The 25,006-nt window shown below is 25.5% G+C and overlaps 1 protein-coding gene across 2 annotated transcripts; it reads left to right on the forward strand.

Annotated features, from left to right (window-relative positions):
• LOC129988138 (RAC serine/threonine-protein kinase-like) lies at nt 1–24,688 on the forward strand. Of its 2 annotated transcripts, none has more exons than XM_056096283.1 (12): nt 1–304; nt 1,856–1,973; nt 4,206–4,328; nt 7,162–7,273; nt 9,850–9,997; nt 12,255–12,386; nt 14,324–14,389; nt 17,888–18,079; nt 19,413–19,541; nt 20,941–21,155; nt 22,225–22,312; nt 23,461–24,688. In XM_056096283.1, the coding sequence occupies exons 2-12, from the start codon at nt 1,880–1,882 to the stop codon at nt 23,665–23,667; spliced, it is 1,506 nt and encodes a 501-aa protein (XP_055952258.1). In that variant the 5' UTR covers nt 1–304; nt 1,856–1,879; the 3' UTR covers nt 23,668–24,688. The 2 variants fall into 2 exon arrangements, with proteins under 2 accessions (XP_055952258.1, XP_055952259.1); XM_056096284.1 differs by having other exon boundaries at nt 1–133.
• Nucleotides 24,689–25,006: the final 318 nt, after the last annotated feature.

A 25,006-nucleotide genomic window follows, 5' to 3' on the forward strand; every position in this document is an offset into this window, starting at 1 on the left:
TAAAAAACATAATGTAGGGAAAGTTATGTTTTTCTATCTAGTAACTCGTGTCTCACCATTCTTTCTGAAAGTAAACAACGTTTATGGATAAAATATCTTGAAAAATATTTTAGGAACACTGCCATTCGTCAAAGTACGAGTTCATATAAATTCCTGCAACTGTACTATGAAATATTCGCGTTCGTCATATAAACATTCGCTGTATACTCTCAACTATGTTTTGGTTGCGTTTTTATTCACCTTTGATGCCTTCCGAACCTCATAATTGATTTATAAAATCATTAAAGTTTCATATAACTTGAAAGTTAGTAATATATATTTCTATGTTGTAAATACTCTATTAATTAGCTGATTTAATGCAAACTAATTATAATTCTTACACTCTTCTATAATTCTTCATATATTTATCAACTATTTAAATGTAAGAAATTTCAATCATTTAAAGTCTCTGGATTTTCTTTTTAAAATTGTAATATTTATGAATGAATTCTATGTCATTTATATTAGTTTAATTTATAAAAAGCACAATATAAATGTATGTTATTGTTCATATATTTAATGTTTACTTGTAATATCTCCATGTTTTACATGAACGTATTCAAAATGGTACATTGAAATGAAGTACTTGAATTAAGAGTGTTGTATATATATATATATATATATATAGTACAATTTTCAGTGTCTCCTATTTTGTATTGCAGTTAAAATGCAACCCCACAGTATTTCAACTATTTGATTAATTTTATTGGAAAAAATCTGAAGTTAATATCCAATATGAGTTCTGATTTTTTCCAATTTGAAAAATTCATTTGTGTTCTGTCGTTACCAGTTTATTACCATAAAATATGAAAAATATTGTTTATTAAAGTACTTACAGTTATTGCAAAAACTTTTTGTAATTTTTATTCTATAAGATTATGAATTTAACTCTAAAAGTATGAAATTGTTAGGCAGTTAGAGTATTGTATTTTTCCAATGAAAAATATTATTCTGAATCCCCCCCCCCTTATGAGAGACTGCCTTTTAATAATTGAAGTATTTTTTTCTTTTGATATATTTTTTCCATGTTTAATGGATTTTTTTAAAACATATTACTTATAATAAAAGAATATCATTTTAATTTCTGTGTGCAAAATTATTACTTTAATCTAATATTAGCCACCTAAATAATACATCTTTTTTGTAGTTGGTTTTATTGCATATTTTCCCTTTTGCTAATCTAGTTGAAAAACAGCATGTAATTTATTGGTAAAACTATAAAATATGGCATAGAGTTTTTGTCAATCTCATACAATTAGTTCAGACACTTACTCTATATTCTTTAGTCTAGACAATTTATTTCCATTATTTTGACTGTCACAATAATAAGAATAATTGAAGTCATTAGAAAATAAGATTTGTGGTCATGTTATTTTATTTGTGAAGTTGTCAATCCATATCATGATATGATAGAATTAAGAGACTGATATTTTCAATAGATTAATTGAAATTCTAAATATTGGTATTTTAAGGGAAGTGAAATTTTTATAATTCTGTAATACATATTTATGCTGCCTATAAAGAAACAGAGTAAGATAAAAAAATAGAACTTAAGGGAAGATTTTTTTTATGAAATAGAACTATACTAGAGGATTTGTTAGCTTTACAGCAATGACATATAAAATTTTGTCTTGTATTCTTTTATTTGCTACTAACTGACTAATATAATGTACAATTATAATTTTTTAATGTAAATTCTGTAATGTGTTAGTATAATTGCATTTAAATAGTTTATTTATAAATTTTAAAACACTATTATTTTTATATAAAAGATTTTTAAAAGTCCAATTATTATTTTCCCTTCCCATTCTTACAGACTGTGTAATATATTCTCATCAAAATGAGTACTCCAGTGAACAGTCTATCTCAATCTGAGATGATGATGTCACAACCTCCTGCTACTATAGTTAAGGAAGGTTGGTTATTGAAACGGGGTTAGTATCCATGACTTGCTTTATTGTACTGTTACATAATTTTTTTATGATTTGTTTTTAATTGCATAAAACATTTGAATGTCTATAAAGGAAAAAGGAGAGTGAAATTGCATTAGTTTAATAAGTAATAATGTTTAAAACTGCAAAATTTTTAAATTCTGAAATAATTTTTTTTTAAAGATATTCCCATAATTTTTTTTCATATATTTAATCTTTCAAATATATAACAAATGAGACGTATTGATTTCAGATATTATTAAATATATTATTTAAATGGCAAAATTTCCTGTGGATTGTGCTGTCAGAAGGATGAAAAGCCATTTAAAAATTATGGTTTAATGTTATATGTTAAATGTAGAAATATGTTAATATTAAATAATTTAAGTTATATTACTAATTGTGGAATGTATTTCAGAAATTCCTTCAAAATATTTCACTAAAAATGATTTTGCTTTAAATATTATTTTGGAATTTAAATTTTTTAGTATGAAAAATTTATCTTAAAATATAGAAAATTTCAAATTAATGTGCATTTTATTAAGTCATGCAAGATTATATTTTAAATCTATTTAATAATTTCAAATATTATATGTTCTTATTTGCGATCAAGATCATTGTGGTAACTCTGTTATTATAGGACAGGGATGGCGAACCATGGTACATGTGCCATTGATGGCACGCGACGCAATATTTTGGGCACACCGCCGATCAAAACGGTTTGCATTTCAATTCAAAATAACAAAATTCACTATGATGTATTTAGAACAAACGTGAGTGATCGGTCGCAGTGTGAGGGTCCCGTATTCCCATTGCCTATTTCATGTATGGAAGAAAATCGGACAATATCATTGGTTCGCACAGTTGCCTACTCTGCAAAGAGAGTGTGTTAGGCTGAGAGGCTGTTAAAAATTCGCTTGCTGAGAAAGAAATCTTTATTTGTGAATGAAGAAATCTATCATTCTGAAATAGCTTTATTTGTTTGTTTCTAACTGACATTGGACATTCGATTCTTGAATTTCACTGCATTATTCACTAACAAGCCTTCTTTGCTAAGTTTATTATGTACCCTGATGCGACTTCATTTGATAAACTGAACGTAAATTGAAGAATTTGAAATTCAACTGATTGAATTTCAGTCTAGTTCAATATGGATTAAAAAATTTATTGAACCAAGAAAAAAGTTGGAATTGATTGAAATAGAAAGATTAACAAACAATATAAGTAAAAATGGCATTAACGAAATTTTGTAAGCATGGATTTCGATTCAAACATTTATCTGTTTGAAGAAGCTGGCTCATGCTATTTTAACCATATTTTCATCTATCTATACCTGCGAGTCATTATTTTCAGAGATGGATAACATTAAATGCTCGCTTAGAAATCATTTGGCAGATGACTCCAATTCAGCATGCATTCTGCTAAAAGTAATATCTTACAATCCTAATATAAGTTATTTATAATCTAATCTGCAATAACAGAAGTCACACTAATGTTACTTTAATTTAAATTACATGTATAACTAAAACATTTACTACTATACAGTGCAAAATGTATTTTTCCGTAATAAATGAAGAGTTTTGAGTTGTTGGTATTTAGTTTTATCTTCCCAATAATCACGTCAAAATTATTTGACGGCACATCTATACCTCATTAAACATTTCTTTAGAAAAAATGGTGCGTTGATCAATAAAGGTTCGCCACCTCTGTTATAGGATATGATGTAGTGAAATTCTGTTATTTATGAAATAAAAATGATATATTTTTACTATGTATTGATGTAGCAATTAAGAACTGAAAGTGCAATATCATCAAATTACTTTTATTCTTTAGGCTGGGCATTTTGTAATGATTTTACAAACAGATCTTTTTTATTTTCAATATAAAAAAAATGCATTATTCACGGTGCGTCTACTTAATCAAAGCATAGAATGTAAAGTTTTTTGTTTTAGCTTCTTTAATTCAAAATTTTTAATGAATATTGATATATTTTTTTAATGTTAAGTTTGAGAAAAACGTTTTTTATGCTTTGGGGTATTAAATTTTTTGTAGTATTTAAAAGCTACAATTCATTTGCAGCTTTTGAATTATTTGAATTTGAAAATAAATATAAGAGATTTATCTAATGCATTTGACCTTTGGAAATGCAGCAATAAAAATTTTACACAGAAACAATTTATTTTTAAAATAATATTTATGATTGATGTTTGTAAATCTGTTATTTATTTCTTTTAGGAGAGCACATTAAAAATTGGAGACCTCGCTATTTCCTTCTCCTAGATAATGGGGCTCTCATTGGATTTAAAAGCAAACCAGAACATGGTTTTGATGATCCCCTAAATAACTTTACTGTGAAAGGTAAATATTAAAAAATAATTTATGATTCTGATTGTAATTAAAATGATTTATTAATTTTTGTTAAATTGGAATTGATGTTTCTTAATAGCTTTTTTTCTTTATTGTTTTTTATATATCTGATCTGTAATATAGAAATTATTTTCAAAAATGTTATTTATTTCTCAGATCGATAACAACTGATATGCTTGAATAATCATGTAAAATGTAATTATTCTTCTACACTGTTTTTACTAAACTGTACATAAAGCATGAAGTGCTAGTTTTACATTGCAAAGTAAGTGAAAAGTTGCTCATTTTTGCAACTATAATTCGTTATCTTTGTTGCATTCAGATGCATTAGACCATATATTATCATAATTTACTGGCAGTTTTGTCTGACAAAGTACCAAACAAATTCCTATCTCTTCATCTGATTTTTATCCTTCATTTTAATAAGCTATTTTTAAATCTCCTAGTCACTTCTTTCTTTCTTTTTTTTTTTTTTTTTTTTTTGTACTAGTAGTTTTTAATAAACTCTGAAGATTGAACTGCACTGTTCTAACTTTTGACTATGCTGGATGATGACAGGTTTCTTATACTATTATATAACAAGAGAATTCTGAAACTTTATAAATTTTTAAGTACACAAAAAAGAATTAAAAACTTATATGCCATTTAAATATATACTTTGTTAATATATGTATCAAAGGTGTGCCATATTATATTAAAGTGCATAGCATCATCATAACCCTTAATTTTTTTTTTTTTTTCAAATCATTGTATAAGAGCCTTAAAAAGTATTTATTTTTTGTGCAGGTGCTTATATTTTTGTCTTTTCTGATGGTGGGGAAAAAATGTTTCACTATGCTATAAAACACCTTAGATCTGCCCAATTACATGACTCTATTTTCTTAGCGATATCTGATCTTTTAATGCTTAATGGATCTCAATGACTCTGGAGTTCAGTGAAAAAAGTTTTAATATAGTTTAATGAAGTACTGATAATATAATGAATATGTATCCCTTTCTTTTACTTAACTGCCCTTGCACCTTTTGCTTGTTGCCTTTCATTTTAGGAATAATTTTATGTATTAATAAATTTTTTAATAGTAACTTCGACTTATTGTAGTTTTTCTGCATATAACTTCTTGTTTATAGAGCATTTGCTGATTATGTTTCAACATCATTTAGTGAATTATTTAAATATTTATACTTCAAGTAATTTTTGTACTAAAGTTCAGAACTTTTGAATAATATGCTGGAAAATGTGTATTTAATTTATTGTGGCCTTTCAAAAACGATTCACTGTGTAATTCAAGACTACAAAAGATAAAAGTGAAGCAAAAAATTTGATTTTCGAAAGTTTTTTATAAATGATTTGTTACTCCTGCCAAAATAAACCAATCTAAATTAATACCAATATATATATATATATATATATATATATATATATATATTTACAATCTCATATACGAAGTTTTTGAAGAGAAAGAATTATAATCGCCAAAAATGTGAATTTGAGCTTTTGCCTAATATTGAGAATTTAAATCTCTGAAAAATACGTTTTTGGATTGTTTATGAACACATTAACAAAAATGCTGTAATTTTGCTTTTTTAAAAATTTTTTTTAAAGAAATAACTCGGTTGAAATTTTTTTCAGTAAATAGCTTGTGCCACTTTAATTTTTCTAATAATACATCATATTCTGCAATTGATAAAGTGAGTGCATTATATGTGGAAACAAATTATTCTGTCTTACATTCCACAAAAGAAATATCTTATAAAATTATATGCTTTTCAGCTGTGATTATTAAAAGTTTGATTAAAAAAAGGTTATAATGTTTAATGAAAATATTTATCATGCATGAGTTGAAAAGTTTATTTGTAAGTGGTTTGAAAGAGGTCGTGTAAGTGTAAAAAACAAAACATGCTCCATGTTTCATTTTTTACAAAGTTGATAAAAAGATGAAAATGCTATTCTCACGGTATATATAATCATCTTTGCTGCTTGATTTTGAAAATTTTAATGTCAGGAAAATGAGATTAGAAGAAGGTTTATTTGTATTTTATTTAAAGACCATAAATTTAACTGTCAATAATTTTGAGGATTTTCATTCTTTCTCATGAATAAGTACATTTTGATAGGGGGTTTACTGTTAAAAATATTAAAGTGAGAAATTTGAATGAAAAATATCTTTGGAACATGTAGTCTATGACAGTATTAAAGAATCTAGCAGTATCCAATCATGAAACATTGTTAAAGAATAAAGAAAGTTATAAACATCCCCATTCAAAATATTGCCTATTTTAGGAGGGGGGGGGGGAGAGCAGATGGCAGAAGAATTAGCTGCCAGCGACATAGAGAAAAACTTTGATTTCTTGATGTCTTTAAAGAAAAAGAAATTTCTCTTTGAGAAGGAAAACTGAATATATAGCTTATGCATTTGTAGCGTAAGCCAAAAAGTTTTCACTACAAACAAAATCTAATGAGTTGAAAAAATTAAAAAATCTGAACAAATTGGAATAGTATAAAAAAATTTCTAAAAACAAATTTTTATTTTCATATTTAAGGATATTAGCATGATTTTTATATTCTAGACTTGTTTATTGGTGTTAGCTTCTTTTTTTTTTATTGTTAAATTATAATGTTAATATATGCATTTTGAGCATCCATTAAAATTTGTTAGGTAAAAACTGTAATATGAAAATTGTTCTTGATATGTTCACCATAGTTTGAGAAACTTATTGAGCCATTTAATTAGTTTAAAAATGGCATGTTTTGTATAATAAACAAGTGTATATTTTTTCATGTTGAAATCATTTTTTTAAAATCTTTTATTTAAAATTGTTATAGGTTGCCAATTAATGAAAGCAGATAGACCAAAGCCGTATACATTTATAATACGTGGTTTACAATGGACTACTGTAATTGAGAGAACCTTTCATGTGGAATCTGAGAAAGAAAGGTAAATTCCTATTTTTTTGTTTATGGTTTTTAGTAAAGGTCTATTATATTTAAAATTTCACACAATTTTCTATTGGATCAAATAATCTATTCTTTTGTAATGTGTAAGATTAAAAATTATTTTTATGTAAAGAAAGAATATGTGGTTTAATGGTTACATTTTATATCTTATTGAAGACAATGAAAAAAAAAATTCAATTTTGAATTATTATTAAGATATTTTTGTTCAAATTTTAATTAGATAGTGCAGAAAGTAGGAAAAAGAAACTGGAAAAGCATTTGAGAACTTATATATCTTTAGGAAGGGGCAATTAGGTTTTAGCACATACTAACTTCAACATGAAAATAAGAGCGCACACATCTCAGAAATTAAACAAGCCTGAGTTTGATTATAATAATTGCTAGAACATAAATAAATTGAAAATATCACTTTATATATATAGAGAGAGAGAAAGACTGAAATTTTGCATTGTAATACTTCCTGATGTGACAAGCTATTTATGATACAACAAGTAAATTAAAACAAAAACATTAACATTCATCAAATTAACTGCTAATTTTACACTGCTATAGCTTAAAATAAAAAGCAGGAAATAAAATTGAGTTATTTGGGCTGCCATGCCACCGAGAGAACCTGCAAAACACAGGAAATTAAAAAATCATCTGAAAAAATTGGAAAAATGCTAGGGAATTTGAAAATTTTAATGAAAACTGGGAAAATGTGTGATTGTAGTTATAAATTCTAAAAATGAAAAAATGCCATTTACGATTGTGTAATGCAGAAACTCACTACTTTTCTGTTCTCTCCCTTTTTTCTCTATTGCTCAGTCCAGTTTTGATTTGCAAGATAGTTTTTCTGTGTTTCCCTAAGATTCTTCAATTGAAATTAATGAGCATGCAGGATATTTCTGTAACTGCATGACGTATAATCATAATTTCATGACATAATAATCTACAGAAGCAGCATGGTTGTTTTAAGTCTATCATTCTTGAGCTTATTAAATGGTTTATTTATTATTTGAGAGTGAGCTGCTCAAAATCCATAATTTAATACAGATTGGGCAGATAAAAAAAATATATATCCTGATTTCGCTGAATTGGTTCGAGAAGTTCTGCAAAATCTATTTCTTCTATCTTCTTTAGCAATATCCATTTTTTCTTACTTTGTAAGAAGATGGATGGGAAAACGAGCACTAGTCATGCCAAAAGAGGAAAACATATGAGACTGCCTGCTAGTTCAAAAGCATCATCATTGATGTTGGACTTAGTATCTAAAGGGAATACAGGAAAAAATGTCACATCAAATCCATAAACAACCAATTTAATATCCTAAAATAAACCAATTTCAAACTTTTTAATTTGAGAACAAGCTGAATTTTCATGGACAATAGAACTTATTGTGTCTCATTTGTCCTTTAATGCATTTAATGATATATCGGAAATATTTTTTCATGTTCATTGAAAGTAGAATAGCTAAAAAATGTATGTTAGTCTGGACAAAAATGTCATATCTAATTTGTTACAGATTAGCTCCATGAAACTGATGGCTAAAAAATCTACAGAAATTGATTCCCAAATTCATGAATTGTCAAAAATGAGTTAAAGAAGTAATCTTGCTTTGTAATGTTTTTTTGTTAAGTAATCATTAAATGATTTGTATCATGATAACAAAAATGTTCCATTTTTATTTCACCCGAATCCTTAATTTTGTGTGACATAATTAAAGAGCTTGAGTGGTAATATATCTCCCCCTTCCTCACAATATATAATTTTTATCTTTCCGAATTCTACATAATAAGTAAAGAGATTGTTTTTACCTGTATGTAAATATAAACCTTCTTTTAATATGTATTTGTATTTCTTCTTTTAATATGCATGCACAAAAGGAAAGGAAGCAACAATTTAACATTATTTTGAATAATGTTACATTGTTGCTTCCTTTCCTTAAAACCATATTTCATTATAACTAGTACATGAGCGCTCTGCATGTATTTCCTTGTATTATAAATATATGTATAGGGAAAAAATAGGGAAACACAGGAAATGTTTTTTTCCAGATTTGAATGGCAGCCCTGTTATATTAGCTTCATGAATTATGAGTTTATTTTAATTTTCATTACCATTTCTGAAGTTTTATCATTACTTTATAGTTTTTGAGTTTCTTTTTGAAATCTAAGCGTGAAATATTTAAAATGGCATTTAGATTTAAAAACTAAGTTCATTTAGTGTTGTGAACAAACGATGACACAGTGAAAAAAAAGTTGATTTGGTATTAAGTAAATATGATGTAAAAGAAAATAATATATAATTTACCCATAAAAGTATATCTATATTTATGCTTAAATTTTACTTTATGTGTATCATTTGTTAATTTATATGAATAATAACTTATTTTATAGAAAAATTAACTATTTGTAGAATTTTCTTATTACATAATTTTGCTGTTTCATCTATTATTTTATGAAATAGATAAATATCTTATGAACTAAATTAATTATGCATTTTAAAAGTAATCTTTCTCATTTATTAAAAATGAGAAAGATAATATAAATTAAGAAATACTTGAAATTCTTTTAGAGAAGAATGGATGCAGGCTATCCAATATGTTGCTGATCGATTGCAAGAGCAAGAACCTGATCAAGATGTTGAGATGATGGAACAAGATGAGCTTATGGGAAGACTGAATATATCAACTAGAACTTCTACATCTAAAGGCAGAAAAATTGTAATTTCCTTTTCCAAAACTTTGATCTTAATTACATATAAAAAAAATGGTTATCTTTATGTTAATTGAAATTTAATAGAAAAATTTATCTTTGATTTATACTATCATAGGCATAAAGTTATATTACCATTTATGTTATTTAAGAAAAACTTTTAAATGCTAATTTTTAAAACTATTTTGCTTATTTAATCAGATAACTGTTTTAAAATTATATTTCAATTTGAATTACTTATATTTTTTTATAACTAGAATTAATAAAATAAAATATTTTAGAAAATACTACTAAAATTTATAAGTAATGCGATAAGAATATCATTTTTTAATTTGCTTTAGATAAAAAACATTTAATATGGGTTTTTTTTTGTATATTTCATGTGATTAAGTAAAGAATTTTTAAAGGATTAAACAATGTTATTGAATAATTATTTCTCTTTATTCATTGTCTTAATCTTTTACTTATGGTTGGTAAACTGCTGTGCCAGATTTTTTTTTCTTTGCTTATGGGCTGGTGCAACTGTTGTACTAGTTACAATTTGAGATTTCATTCTCCTATATAAGCTTTCCAACAGTATTCTAATTGCCCCATAAAATCTCTTCCCTATTGTATTAAACTCTTACAATTTGAAGATATCAGCCAGTAAATTTTATGATCAGAATGTTAGTAATAGATTTTTAAGGTACTCTACGACTCCGCCCCCCCCACGAATTTCTTAGGGTGTGCCGAATGAATAAGCATAATTTTATTCTCGAGTTATACTCAATCAAAAATTAATTTTTAAAAAAATACTTTTCTTACTATCAATTTTTACATATCAACAATACTAATCTTTAATAATGAATGCTGGCCTGCTTTGAGAATTTCATTCATCCATCAAGAAGAGTTGTATAATGATATTTTCAATGAAGTATGAAAGCCTTTTAGTGATAAAACAAATTACTTTTCGATATATTGTTATCTCTTATCAACATATTATAAATGAGAGATATAAACAAAATTCAAATTGTGCTGACTAATTTTAAAATGTGTGAATGATTATTAACACCTATACATCAAATTAAATCATGCCCAATTTTGCTTTGGTTGAATTATATGTTATAAATATTATAATTATCTCTATTTTAGTAAAAATTTTATTGCAATTTCACTTCTAATTACATATAAAATTCTGAATATATTTTCCAAAAATGCAACACATGTAATGGAAAATTGAAAATCTCTTCAGAAAATTAAATTTTTAACATGCATTCAACAATATAGTGGGAAATGCTACCATTTATTTTTATTACAGAATGTTTGATTTATATTGAGTATAAAAATATAATTGATTTTGTATACATTATATTATTATTGCAACATTCAATTAAGTATTTAATTTATAAAGTATCAGAAGATTGTAACCTATGTGATGCACAAAGAAAGAAATCAACTTTTTAAAATAGAAAATACAAGCAACTGGAATCTTAAAATATTATACATAAATTGCTGCCTTGCATATCAAAATTTGATATGCTAGAAGCATAAAACTGAAATGAAATTCACAGTGCAATGCAATGTTCAAGCATTAAAAAAATTAAATGCATAGTTCTTGTGATATTGAGAAATTTACTATATTTCAAATAATTTTCAAAATCCAGAATAATTGCTTTACAGCTTTCACTTTTATCTATGCAAATGTTTAAATAATTGAAGAAGTTACGTTTAATATGCTGAATAACTATATAGCAAAAGTTTTTACACTATATTCTGTATTGTAATATTTAATTTAATAGTGATTGCTGCAAAATTAGTGATTTTAAGAAAAAAATATGATAAAATTTTGATACAAAGCTATTTTTAAGGTTCACATGCAACAAAGCTGTAAAAGACCAATTTCCTTACTATAAGTGGATGGAAGACCTATTAATGCTATGGGTGGTTAAAACTTAAAGGTTAATGGGCATGTCTTTGGAAGGAAAAGGATTTCGATGAATAATTTGTTATGTTGCAAGATTCAAAAAGGAATAGAGGTAGAGAAATACAGAAATTGAAAAAGCCTTAAGTATTTAAAAAAATATTAATGTTAGAAAATGTTTACAAATAGTAAAATCTAGAAATCAGATTTTAGTTGTTGGTCGAGTATGATTAAAAAAGACGTTTGGAAAGGAATGTAAATGTCATATTTAAAGTACTTTTGTAATTCTTGCATCTAAAAAAAGATTATTTGATACCATATAAAATTTTTGTTTAATTTGGTTTTTTTTTCTCTTTATATTACAGACTTTAGATAATTTTGAATTTCTAAAAGTGTTAGGAAAAGGAACGTTTGGAAAAGTTATTCTTTGCAGAGAAAAAAGCACCAATCTCCTATTTGCTATTAAAGTACTAAAGAAAGAAGTCATTATTGCTAAGGTAATGCCTATTTATCTTTATATTCTAATTTTAAAAATTTATCCCTTAACCTGATTTAACTTTCAAGCTCTAAAAAGTAAAAGTTCTATTTAATTTATTTTCTTGTTTTAATTGTTCTACCTTCTGGTTCATCTACATTATAAATAATTCAGTTATTTGATAAAATTTATATCATGCAAGCTTTTTAAAATATTTCCATGTGCTTTATATTTATCATTAGTTGCTTTTCGTTAAAACCAAGCCGGTAAATAAAATATTGTACCAACAGATAAATTGATTATTCAGACATTGTTAATGAACCATGAATCAACCAAAGTGTAAAATGACTTAAGTGAATTTGAAATGGTTTAAGCTATTTCATTACTCTTCAAAACACCAATTATAATAATTATTATTATTACCTGATTGAACATTCACTTTGAATAAGATCATAAAATCTAATCAATTTAAAATCATTAAATCTAGGTAATGCTTTCAACTCCTTGAATAATGATTAAAATTCATGATTGCTAATTTAAATCTGTTAATGTTAGGGCATTAGCTTATATACTTTTATGAATGTCTTTTTTCAATTATTTCTGAAATTCTTATCATAATACAAAAACATATTACAGTGAATTTTATTTTAAAATAAAATTAGTATAGATTAAATAAAAATATCAATATATATATATATATAATTTAAAGAAATATTACTTCAAGTTAAACCTATTTTATGGAGATTTGTTTAAAAGATCACTATAAGCTGTCTGAAAAGTTAGAATTAAAAGATTTATCAGTAAATGAAGTCCCATTTTACTCTTCACATTAAGATGTTTGTAATTTCAATTCTGTTCTTATAGTATTCTTTATTATTATTATTATTTTACCTAAAGGCTGAATCATTTGATAGTTTTAAATAAGATTAAAATTTTATTATACTAGGCATAATATCATTGGTTGTTTTCATTATGAACTTTTTTTAAAGTTATTTATAAACAATACATGAATATCAAGATTTAGGTTATTTCACATAAATTGAAATATAATTAAACCTTATAAAAAATTATAAGAGACATTGGCAGTTATGGACTAAAATGTTTTTTTATGGAGGCCTCCTTTGTTATTGTTGAGTGGCAAAGTCTTATGAATTCTATTGGTTTTTAGTATAAAATGTAAATCTTTTTAAATATTATTTACATATGAATTTATATTGTAATGATATCTGAACCATTTTATTTCAATCTAAAGGCTTTCTTCTTCCCCTTCAAGCATGTTTTTCCAATTTTATCTTTATGCTATAAAAGTATTAGAATTTCCTAAAAGAATGAATTAAAAATTATTTAGCTAGAAAATATGTTATATCCAACTGTTCAAGCAATTAATCTTTATTATATTTTTTTAATGTTTTTTTTAGAATGATTTCATTACTTTTAAGTTCTATTACATTGTTAAGAGTAATTTCTTATAAGTACATTGTATCTTCAGAATACAGTTTTTTCATGAGAAATTAATTTTTTCAATATTTGAATTTTCTGAACACTGATTAATTACTGATAAAGGTGAATAAATTTTATATCTGTGAATTAAAAAAAATTATAAATATTATGCAAAGAAATTAAAGTGATTTAAATTAAACTAATTTTGTTATTGAAACGATTTTTTGAATGTTTTGTTTAATTTGACAATATTGTTTTTAAAATTCTGAATGAGAAGTGGTTTAAAAATAAGAAATTTTTAAAATAAAATATGACAATTTATTGGTAAAAAAAAAATCAATATACAAATATTTTAATGCTATATTGTTTTGAAATTATTTATAAATATCAAATAATTTTGGAAAACTGAATTGTAATATATATGAAAAGTATACGAGTTATGATCAAAACTTGACTTTAAAAAATGAAACTTTCAGGATTAAGAGATGTTTTCTTTAATTGTGATTTATTATATTACAGGATGAAGTGGCCCACACACTGACAGAAAATCGAGTTTTAAGAAATACAAAGCATCCCTTCTTAATCGTGAGTAGAAAACTTTCATGAAATTCTATAAATCAATTATAAAAAAACCTGTTGTGAATCATTTTATTTTTAAACTTATCCTCTTAGCAGTGGTGTGCCTAGATAAAAGGGTGCTCAGGGTAAAATTAAAACTCTACCCTTCCCTCTATTTTTTAAAAATGTGATCTTTTTATTTTTTAAAAACTCTTTATACTGAGAACTATAAGGATTGTAAATAGGATTAAACCTAAACAATAATATATGAAATATTTTTGATATGATTTAAGTATTACAAATAACTTCATAAAGGTCTTATATACTTGTATTTTGTATTAAACTTACACAGAGAATTTTTTGCATTTTAATTTTAATAATTTAAATAAGGCCCAAATAATAATAAAAAAATTTTTGTTAGTGTAGAACTTTTAATGCATTAGAGAAATACAAATCAAACCTGTTTATATCATACTTGAAAAAAAAGATTAAGAGATCTGTACTCATTTTATATCCTTCTAAAAGGTACATAAAGTTATTCAAATCTTTTAGTCATTAAATTAATATTTGTAATAACATGCAGAATAATTTCATGCATATTGTTAAATTTATCTATTAAAATATACAATTAATAATATTTGTAGTTAAAATGTACTGTAAGAAATAAAAGAAATATGCGAAGACTCAAAAGATCTGATTCAAAGATGCATTACTTCCAATAAATTTTGAATTTAGTTGACTGAAATGGTATAAATTTGCCTTCCTTGCTTTTATCAAAGTGAATGTGTGTATGATATTGTTGAAGTTATTTTATTCTCAGTATAACAATTAATAGTCTTTCGGATCACACATTGAGATTTGAAAATATAAGCTTTAGTTAGCGAAAAGATTTTTTGCATCTTGTTCTTATTGTTGCTATTGTTAAAAGTATTAGTATAGTTGATTTAAAAGTAGAAAATAAATTTATAATTGTGTGTCTGTGTGGTAAAAGTAAACTATCCATGTTTTGTCATTATATTAAATCATAATACAGATATCATATTAAATCATAATACAGATATCATATTAAATCATAATACAGATATCATATTAAATCATAATACAGATATCATATTAAATCATAATACAGATTTTTATTGCTTATCATAGGTTCCTTTATTTTTAATAAAATTTATTTCCAGTTTTTCACATTCAAATCAGTTGTCCAAATTTCCATAAGATCAGTCATTCAGAATACTATCAATTTTTTTTTTTTCTTTTCTTCTTCTTCACCTTTTTGTTTGATTAATAGATGTTTCAATAAATATTTACATTTAATATGGCAATATACTTTTTTCCACTCCAAGTAAGAAAAGCTGGGAAGTTTAATTTTATTATGAATACTTTCCATTCATTATTTTATCTTTAGCTATGCATCTCAGTTATATCAATCATAAATATATTTTCTAATATTCAGGTTTCAATTTTATGGAAGATACTTTCTAATTATCTGTTTAGTTGTTGAAATATTGGAAAAATAACTTTTTTTCTAAAACCCTCTTATTGAAATATTTTGAAATTTATACATTCTCTAGTTATGCTGTTGTCAAGTGTTTGTTGCTTTTAAAAAAAGTAAAGCCATTTCTTTTCATAACATAAATCCAAAAGATTTAAAATGTCCACTCCTTACCTTAAATGCAAATATATATATATATATATATATATATATATATATATATATATATATATATAATATAATTTGCTCTTTTAAACATATAAAATAAGCATAATACTAATAAGTTTCAATTTTCTTATCCCTAATTAATGATGCCTGTTGTCTGTGAAAGCTTTCAATTTTTTTTTTCTTGTTTTACTGAAACCATTTTAATATCTTCAAATCTTGGGAATAAGAGCTTATTAGAAACTTACTTTTCTTTTAAATACAATTAATTGGTCTCTTAATTTTGCACCTGCCCTGCTAGCCCTAACTTAGTTATGCCATTGCATCTTAGTGAAATGATTTTCTAATACTTCATTATATACTTTTAAACTGTAGAATTATGCATTTTATCATACTGGTAAACTGTTTGGAAAAATTTTCTTTTATAATTAAACAAAGATAAAATATAAAATTAATCAATGTGATACACTAATATTTATGATTAGTGCTGATAATTCAAATGCATGTTGAAAAATGAAATTAGTGAAAGTATTTCAGAAAAAGGTTTTAATAAAGGGAAAAAAAAGTCTGAATATTATAATGATAAATAGGTTTTTGTTATGTAATAAAGAAGCATGCTTGAAAATAATGATTCAAATCATGGATCATAAGTTTGTGATGAATAGCATATAAGCCAGTTAACAACTCTTCTACCCGAACCATCGTTTTGGTAAAATGGTTTAGTTACTGGACTGCTAACCACAAGGACGCAGGTTCTATCCTCGCGCATCGCATACCGCTAAAAGTTTAAATATTTATAATGAAAATGGAGGTCAAATATTGTCATTGATAAAAGCACAAAGAAAATGCATTGAATAATAATTGTTTTGTTAAATACTGTATATAAAAAAAGAAAATATTTAGTGTTCACTGTTTTTATCTTCTGTAGCATTCATTTTGGTGAATTTCAAATAAAGAAAATAATTTATTAAATAAATAAGTACAACTTTAATCTGTTTCAAATTTACATTTGTAAACTCCCTTAAACTTTGTAATTTAATTTTAAAAATTGAAAAGTATATCTTAATTTGATATTTTCTTTTATGTCTAATTACAAGTTCCAGTCTAAAAATTATTTCAGTTAAAGAATAGAGTAAATTGTTCATTATTTTAATTAAAGTTAGTGACCTTTTCCATTACACTTTATTAAAACATATTTTTCTAGTATATGTAATGAATTTAAAAAAATTAATAATAGTTTATATTTTGTAAGATTATCAGATTTAAACTGTTCTGAAAACTATTCTGTGATTTTAGCCTTTTATTTTAGCCATTTTTTGTAATTGAAAAAAAAAATACTAAAAAAATTTTGCTAAATATTGATGGTTCTAATCACCCCCCATCTAATTTATTTTTGTGGAAATGAAATAAATTGTATGAAATAAAAACGAGAATAAAAATATTTCGGATGTCTGCACATGTTTGGGCAGTGTATATATAAGTACATTTGGAATTTTTAACAAAAGTTTTAGATTATTACTGTTTACTGTTGCTAATAAAATGGTATTTCTCTGTGACTACTTAGTGAAAAAAAATAATCTAATGTTGTGCTGTGTTTATATAATATTAGTTTTTGCTTGCAGTATATTTTATATAGATAGATAGATAATGTGTGTGTATGTGTACTTTGATTTTAATGTGTAAAAAGTTAGAAAATTGAAATATATATGTAAATTTTTACATTTGAATTTCTTGAGAATATATATTTTTAACATTTTAATTCTTTAATAATGCATATGTATAAGATTCGAAACTATTAAATATTATATTTAACAAAAATTTTCATATACTTGATTTCTCTATTCTTTTTTTCTTTTTTTTTGCAGTCCCTGAAATACTCATTTCAAACAGCCGATAGACTGTGTTTTGTTATGGAGTATGTAAATGGTGGAGAATTATTCTTTCATCTTTCTCGTGATAGGATTTTTAGTGAAGAGCGAACTAGATTCTATGGCGCAGAAATTCTTCTTGCACTAGATTATTTACATTCTGAAGGAATAATATATAGGGATTTAAAAGTATGTACAATTAATTGTTGACATATTTAAGTTTTTAAATTAAACTATTCATAATGCTTTTAATCATACTGTTCTCTTTTGCCGTAAAAGAAGCCTTTAAAACCATTCCAATTGGATGTAGTATGCTTGATTTTCGATAGATTAAATAAATAATAAATTAATAGAAATGTTGTATTAATATAAGTACAATATGAATTGAAATTAAATTTATATTATCCCCAAATAAAACTTTTTTCAGTAAGGGTGAAATAAAAGCGATATTTTATTAAATTTAGTCTTTGTGAAAATAAAAGTGAAAGAATTATCTAAATTTAGATAAAATAACTAGTGTTTTTTACTGTTGAGTAATTTTTTTGTTTGTTCCATTTGCTTGTTTTATTGCAGTGGCTAAAGAATAAAATGTCCATTCTCAAAAATAAATTATAGTTTTCAAAAATATACTCGTTCCTACTCGCATGTAATGTTTTACTAATTTTTTGATTTCTTACTTTATTATTCATTTTCAACATTGTTCTATTACCATTTAAATAGTTTTCCTAAAATTATATTAGTTTTCCCATGTCATGCACTTCATTCTCGTGTCTGTATTATTGTAGTATTACTTTGATATTGATTTATTTGCCTTTTAAATTCTGTTTCATTCTGGATATCAGAAAAACTGAAATCTGAACTTTGTTATTGTATTTCATGCTATTAATCCATTTATAATTAAAGTCGATGAATATTTTCCCGTTTTCTTCACCTGGTACTTGAAATATAAAATAAAATTTAAAAATTTAATTTGCTGAAGTTTTTCATTCATCTATCACAACCTAATCATAAACTTTGATAGCTAAAGTTTTTGCATTTGATGCATTATATCTTGCTATCGCCTTCTTAAAAAAAAAAAAAAAAAAAAAACCTCACCTGTTTCTCCCCTCTCTGGAAATTGAATTTTTATGATCAAACTTATTATTATTTTTATTTAACAATGATTAATTACTTATATCTATAAATTGAATTTGGCACTTATTTATGTTGAATTGAATTTGTTTCACCTATGCATTGATTTTAATTTTCACTTTTTTTTATATCTGTAAATTGAATTTGGTGCTCATGTTTCATGTCTGCATTGATTTTAATTTTCACATTTTAAAATATTTAATGGAAATAAATAAAACAGTTGGTTTTTTTTTATTCGTTGATAATTTTTTATCAGGCATAACTTTATCTGTATTTTTAAGAAATAAAAATGCTTATTTATTCACATAATAACCTAATAGTTATATATATTGTATAAGTTCTGTAAATTTGCAGGATTATGAAATTATAATTAGTTTTGTTACTTTGTTAGCTCGAAAATCTTCTTCTGGATAAAGAGGGTCACATCAAAATTGCTGATTTTGGACTCTGCAAAGAGGATATCAGTTATGGTACAACCACAAAGACATTTTGTGGTACACCTGAATACTTGGCTCCTGAGGTAAGTATTCTGTATTGTTTTAAAAAAGGGCAATTCAAATTTTCCTTTTTTAATTAAATTTTGTATTTTAAAAGAGCTGTCTTGAGTAATTAATTATAAATGATCTTAATGCTTTCTACTAATTTATACTGTAAATCATTTTACTAAAGTTTTTATCGTTTGTTTAGTTCATATTTTGTCAAGAGAGACTGGTAGCATTAGATGCATTGTTTCTTTTTTCCCCCAAGATAAATGCTCAGATTTGTTAATGCGTGTAGGTTAATCTTCATGGTAAAAACTAAATGCTGAAAATCTGCTAGTAAAGGATTAATTAGAGTGAAAAGATGTCTAAAATTGAAAGTCATTTAAATTGTGACTTGTGTTACGAATAATGTTTAAAATGAGTTATTACTCTATTCCTTATTAAATTACTATTCCTTATTAACAGAATAAAGAAAAGCCTCACATTTATGAGAAAAGCTTATGGACATTAGTCAAAGTTTGTATATGAATTCCAATATCAGTTCATATGATATATTAAATTGATAGTTTATTGTGATAGCAAAATCTTTTGGCTATTTGCCTTCGATGCTCTTTAATTTAGAAAACCATAGTGAAATTCAACTATTTAAAATGTTCCAATTTATTAACAATTTCATTTTTAAAAACCTTATTATCTATAATATAATGAATGTTTGGCAGAGTATGGTGAAACTGGCCTTTGTGTCATTAAACCAGTTTCATAATCTATAAATCATTAATAAATTTAAACATATTATGTACCTTTTGACTAATATTACAATTTTTTTTAATTTGTTGAAGTGATAATTTTTTCAAAACAGTCATCAATTATATATGCTAGGCATATATCAAACTCATATTTTTTAGAATACTTGTATGGTATTAATTTCTGTGATAAAAGTTAATTCTGATTTGATTCCAACATATTTAAATAATTCACTGATAAATCATTTTTTTATTAATTCTTTCATAGAATTTTAATTATACTGATATATGAACTACTTCTTTGTGTAACCTTCATAATAAATAATAATACTATAAAATAAATGGAAAAAAATGGAGGATCAAACTTTTATTTAAACATTGAAGAATAATACTTTTGAGCAAAAGCAATTTTTTATGCATGTTATTCACAGTTGTCATTCTAAAGACTTTTATAAATATTGATTTTTATCATATTTCTTGACTTAGATTTGTCCCTGTGTTTCAATATTAAATGCTACTTAGAACAAGTATAAGCAATATTTCAAATTACGTTTCTGTAATTTTTTCTCTAGAATTTACTAGAAAAAAAAGAGTAAATTATTCACTCCTTTAGGTCAGGACTAATTTTTCATAGATTAAAAATTTTACATATTGCTCTAAATGTATAATATTCTTTCAATCATGTATGTTGAAGGTGCTTGAAGATACTGATTATGGCCGAGCTGTAGATTGGTGGGGTTTGGGTGTGGTGATGTACGAAATGATGTGTGGTCGCTTGCCATTCTACAATAGAGACCATGACATCTTATTTGAATTAATTCTTATTGAAGAAGTGAAATTCCCGAAGTCTCTATCTCCAGAAGCCAGGTCTTTACTCAGTGGTTTATTAATAAAAGACCCCAAGAAGAGGTAAGATGTAAAACACTATTATTTAATATATATGTATTTGGTTTTAAAAAGTAGTTTCAAACCAAAGTAAGTGGAAAATTGAACATTTTCAATAATATTATTACGGATTTACTCTTCCGTTGGCGTTCTTTTTGATTTGTTGATTGATGAAATGAGCAGTCCTTTAGTGACAGATATGACTTTTATTAATACGATGATGTCAAATATACAGATCAGCAAACAATAGCTTACAAGTAGTAATCAGTAGCAATAGCAAACACAGCACAAAAAGCGACTTGACAGAATTCAGCAGAAAGAGGGAATTCATGTAGCTTCTCTCTCTCTGGTCTCTTCAAATGTCTGCAAATCTCCACTGTCTCCTTGCTTTAGCTGCACAACTGGCTACTCCACACATGACATGATGCTGCTTCTACAATGAACAACAGGACTCGGAACACAGCTCAATTTGGCAATCACTTCAGCTCTTCACTGGACTGATCCAACTAATCACTGTAGACTATTTACTTGATTGATTTTGGCTTCAGATTACCGGCCTTTTATAGTTTCCGGAGGTGAGCCAAGAAGTTTCTGGACTAATCAGGAGCAACTTGGTTCCCATTGGCTGAATTGCTAAAATTCTCGAAGTTTCCAGTAATATCTATTTTGTCCCCAAATGGTCGCTAAGATTGTCACCAAGCCTTGACATCACTTTTTCTGCATCAGATCAGCATCCAACGGAGCTAGTGATTAAACCAACCATGCTGGGAAGCAGTATCACAGATTTGTAACAATATCCATGTTTTGAAAAAAAGTAAATTGCAAATATTTCTCCATGTTTTCTTTTCTTTTTATTTATTAAGTTTTTTCATCTATATTTTTATTGTCATAGTTGATAAAACTTGAATTTTATCATTTTTTTTAACCTCATAAAGCTGTAAAAAAGGAAATTAGTTATCAAAATACTACCAGCTTTTGTTTTCTGCATTTGCTTCATCAAATTCCAATTTAATTTTAAAATTAATTTAATTCTAATTATAATATTTTTATTCATTTTGTTTTAAATTATTATATATATATATATTCTTGCTAGGTTGGGAGGTGGTCAAGACGATGCGAAAGAAGTGATGATCGATCCCTTTTTTCGTTCCATGCCATGGCAAGATCTCCTGGAGAAGAAGGTATTAGCTAACATTACGATTATTTTTTAAATCATTTAAGAATTAAAATGAATAAGAGAAGAATCTTAAGAGGGGCCATTTACAGATATTGCATAAGGCCAGATGTGTAAAACAGGTTCAGCCTAGTAAAATTCTATTGATGATGAAAATACAAAATATCCACTCTTCTAATTTTAAATTTATGCTTATGTTCAAATATTAGTAATTAAGCTAAAAGCTATTATATATATATATAAGAGATAAATACAATGATAAATGAATTGGTTTGAAAATAAAAGTAAAAAATTTGATGCAACATAAAAAGCTGACTGCTCTAAACAATAAAAGAAAATAGCAACGCATGTCACAATACCACTATCGCACTGATAGACAAATCTACATTGCAAAAGAACATTTATCGTCTCTTTATATATAAATGCAGCAATCGGATTTATTAAATTCTTTAAGGACTTTGCTGTCATTATGATTTTAATGATAGATCAATCAATAATTCGAATGTGCATTCATTATAGCTATTTGGTGTCAATTATAATGCTGATACATCAGAATAGGATGGGAAAAAATAAAGAAACAAATTATTGATATTGCTGATAAAAATAATAATAATTAAAAAAAATATTTTGGTCCTGACAGATAATAATATGAAAGTTTTAAAGATCTGAAATGGTTTCTTTCAGTTTTGTCTTTATCTACATTGGTTGTACAGAGCAGTATTAAAATATTTAAACTGTCTTTTAAAAAATTGGGTTTCAACTCATTAACACACATCTATTAAAGAAATATGAATTTTGCTATCCTCAGAGGACTATTAAGTGGACACTTATTAAACCTTTTGAACTTTATTGTATTAAACATAGTCAAATTTTTTTCCCAATATGATTGAATAAAAAAATTATCCCCAAAAAAGCTTTGATGTAACATAAAAGGAAAAAGAAACAAACAAACAAAAGCTTTTAAATGACTGCTAAAAGAATTTTTTTCTGATGAAAAAAATAAATTAACAATATTTTTGCCATATATTTCTTATTTTGAAATAGCATTTTCTTAAAATTGAATAATGAAGCATTTAAGCGTATAAATAACAAGTTAGCATGAGTTTCATTGGAGTTACTTTTATATTTATATATTCTATTTTGAATTTTTTTCAGGTCACTCCACCTTTCAAACCTCAAGTGACATCAGATACTGATACTCGATACTTTGACAAAGAATTTACTGGTGAATCTGTTGAATTAACACCTCCTAACAACGGACCCTTAAACTCCATTACAGAAGAACTGGAACAACCGTATTTTCAACAGTTTTCTTTCCATGGCAGCACAGGAACATTGGGAAAAAGCATTGATCAGCAGTAGATCAGATTCAAGTTTTGAAGAAAAAAAAAATTCAAATCATTTTTGTGTGCTCTAAAGTTTTCATCATGTTTCTTTATATAAAAGATGCACCCCTACTCAGGTTAAATGAGTGTGTTCTTTATGATGAAAAAAGTGGTTTGATAAAACTGAGAATTGAATTTCCTTTTTTTTAAAGAGTGACTGAATTGTGCAGTGCAATGAGAAGAATGAACTCTGCAACTGAGGTACATTTAATTGACGATGTGTTGTATATTAGTGTGGATATTAAAAGCAGTTTTAATAAGCAGCTATTCAAGACTGGTAAAAATGTATAAATTCAATTAAACCAGATGGTGCCAGCATTTAGTGCATTTGTTGAATCAAAATTTGTTACAGAATTTCCAAATATAGAAATTAAAAGAAATCATCCGTTTCCTATAAATGTTAATACAAGTTATTAATATGCTGGTAAACTCTTAAATATTTTTATGAAGTTGAGTGCTTGATTAGTACTAGAAGTTTTCATATGTTTCACTAAAGCCCTTCTATTTTGTTATGTCACTGTATTTGAAACTAAAACATTTTTATTTTTTTAATTATGAAAGCTGCATTTTATATATATATATGTGCATGTATTATTCTGTGCATAATGAAGCTTTAGTTCAACCGACATCAAGTTGAAGATTATATAAATTTAATCAGATACTTTAATTAGAATTGTGCGGGGAAAATTCTTAGAATCAATTTTTCTGAAAAAGTGACTTTTATTTCAAGCTGTTTATCTCTTCCTATTCATTTCATTACTTAGGTGCTAGAAGAGAACTTATATAGAGCAAACTGTTACTGGAAATCTGTTTTGTTTATTTTTAATATATAGCTTTACTTAAAGCCTTTTTATCAGAAATTGGAATCCTTTTTTAGGATAAATGATTTGGAGGCAATATTTTTTGAGTGATCCTTCTACCACAATGTTTATTTAGTTTATAGGAAGATTAGATTGTAAATATATTTTACTTTCTATTTTCATAATCTCGGTGTAAAAGAGTAAAAAAAAGCTTAAGTCATATGTTAGAAATGTTTAAGTTACAGATTCAAGTAAAACACTTTGCAAATCAGTTGCCTAGGAGAAATCTTGTAAAGTGTTTAATTCTTTTTTTATTCGTTTTATCTGTAAGATATAGATTTGCACAACTTTTTTTGTTAATTGTTTTAACATTTTGCTTAGATATGACATGGTAAATTTCATATACATTGACTTATTACTGAATTATTCATGACAGTGTGAAGTCAAATGTGCTTTAATCTTGTTTTTTTGTGACTGATTGTTATGTAATGTAAAAATTTATTATGGAAAATGAAA

Source organism: Argiope bruennichi, chromosome 10, assembly GCF_947563725.1.
Source record: "Argiope bruennichi chromosome 10, qqArgBrue1.1, whole genome shotgun sequence".
NCBI lineage: Eukaryota > Metazoa > Arthropoda > Arachnida > Araneae > Araneidae > Argiope > Argiope bruennichi.

Bases quoted from the DNA above. Each gene is read 5' to 3' on its own strand.
- LOC129988138 (XM_056096283.1), top strand. From the start codon at position 1,880: ATGAGTACTCCAGTGAACAGTCTATCTCAATCTGAGATGATGATGTCA. The intron at 1,974-4,205 runs GTTAGTATCCAT...TATTTCTTTTAG, and splicing joins AGGTTGGTTATTGAAACGGG to GAGAGCACATTAAAAATTGG. The intron at 19,542-20,940 runs GTAAGTATTCTG...TGTATGTTGAAG, and splicing joins CTGAATACTTGGCTCCTGAG to GTGCTTGAAGATACTGATTA.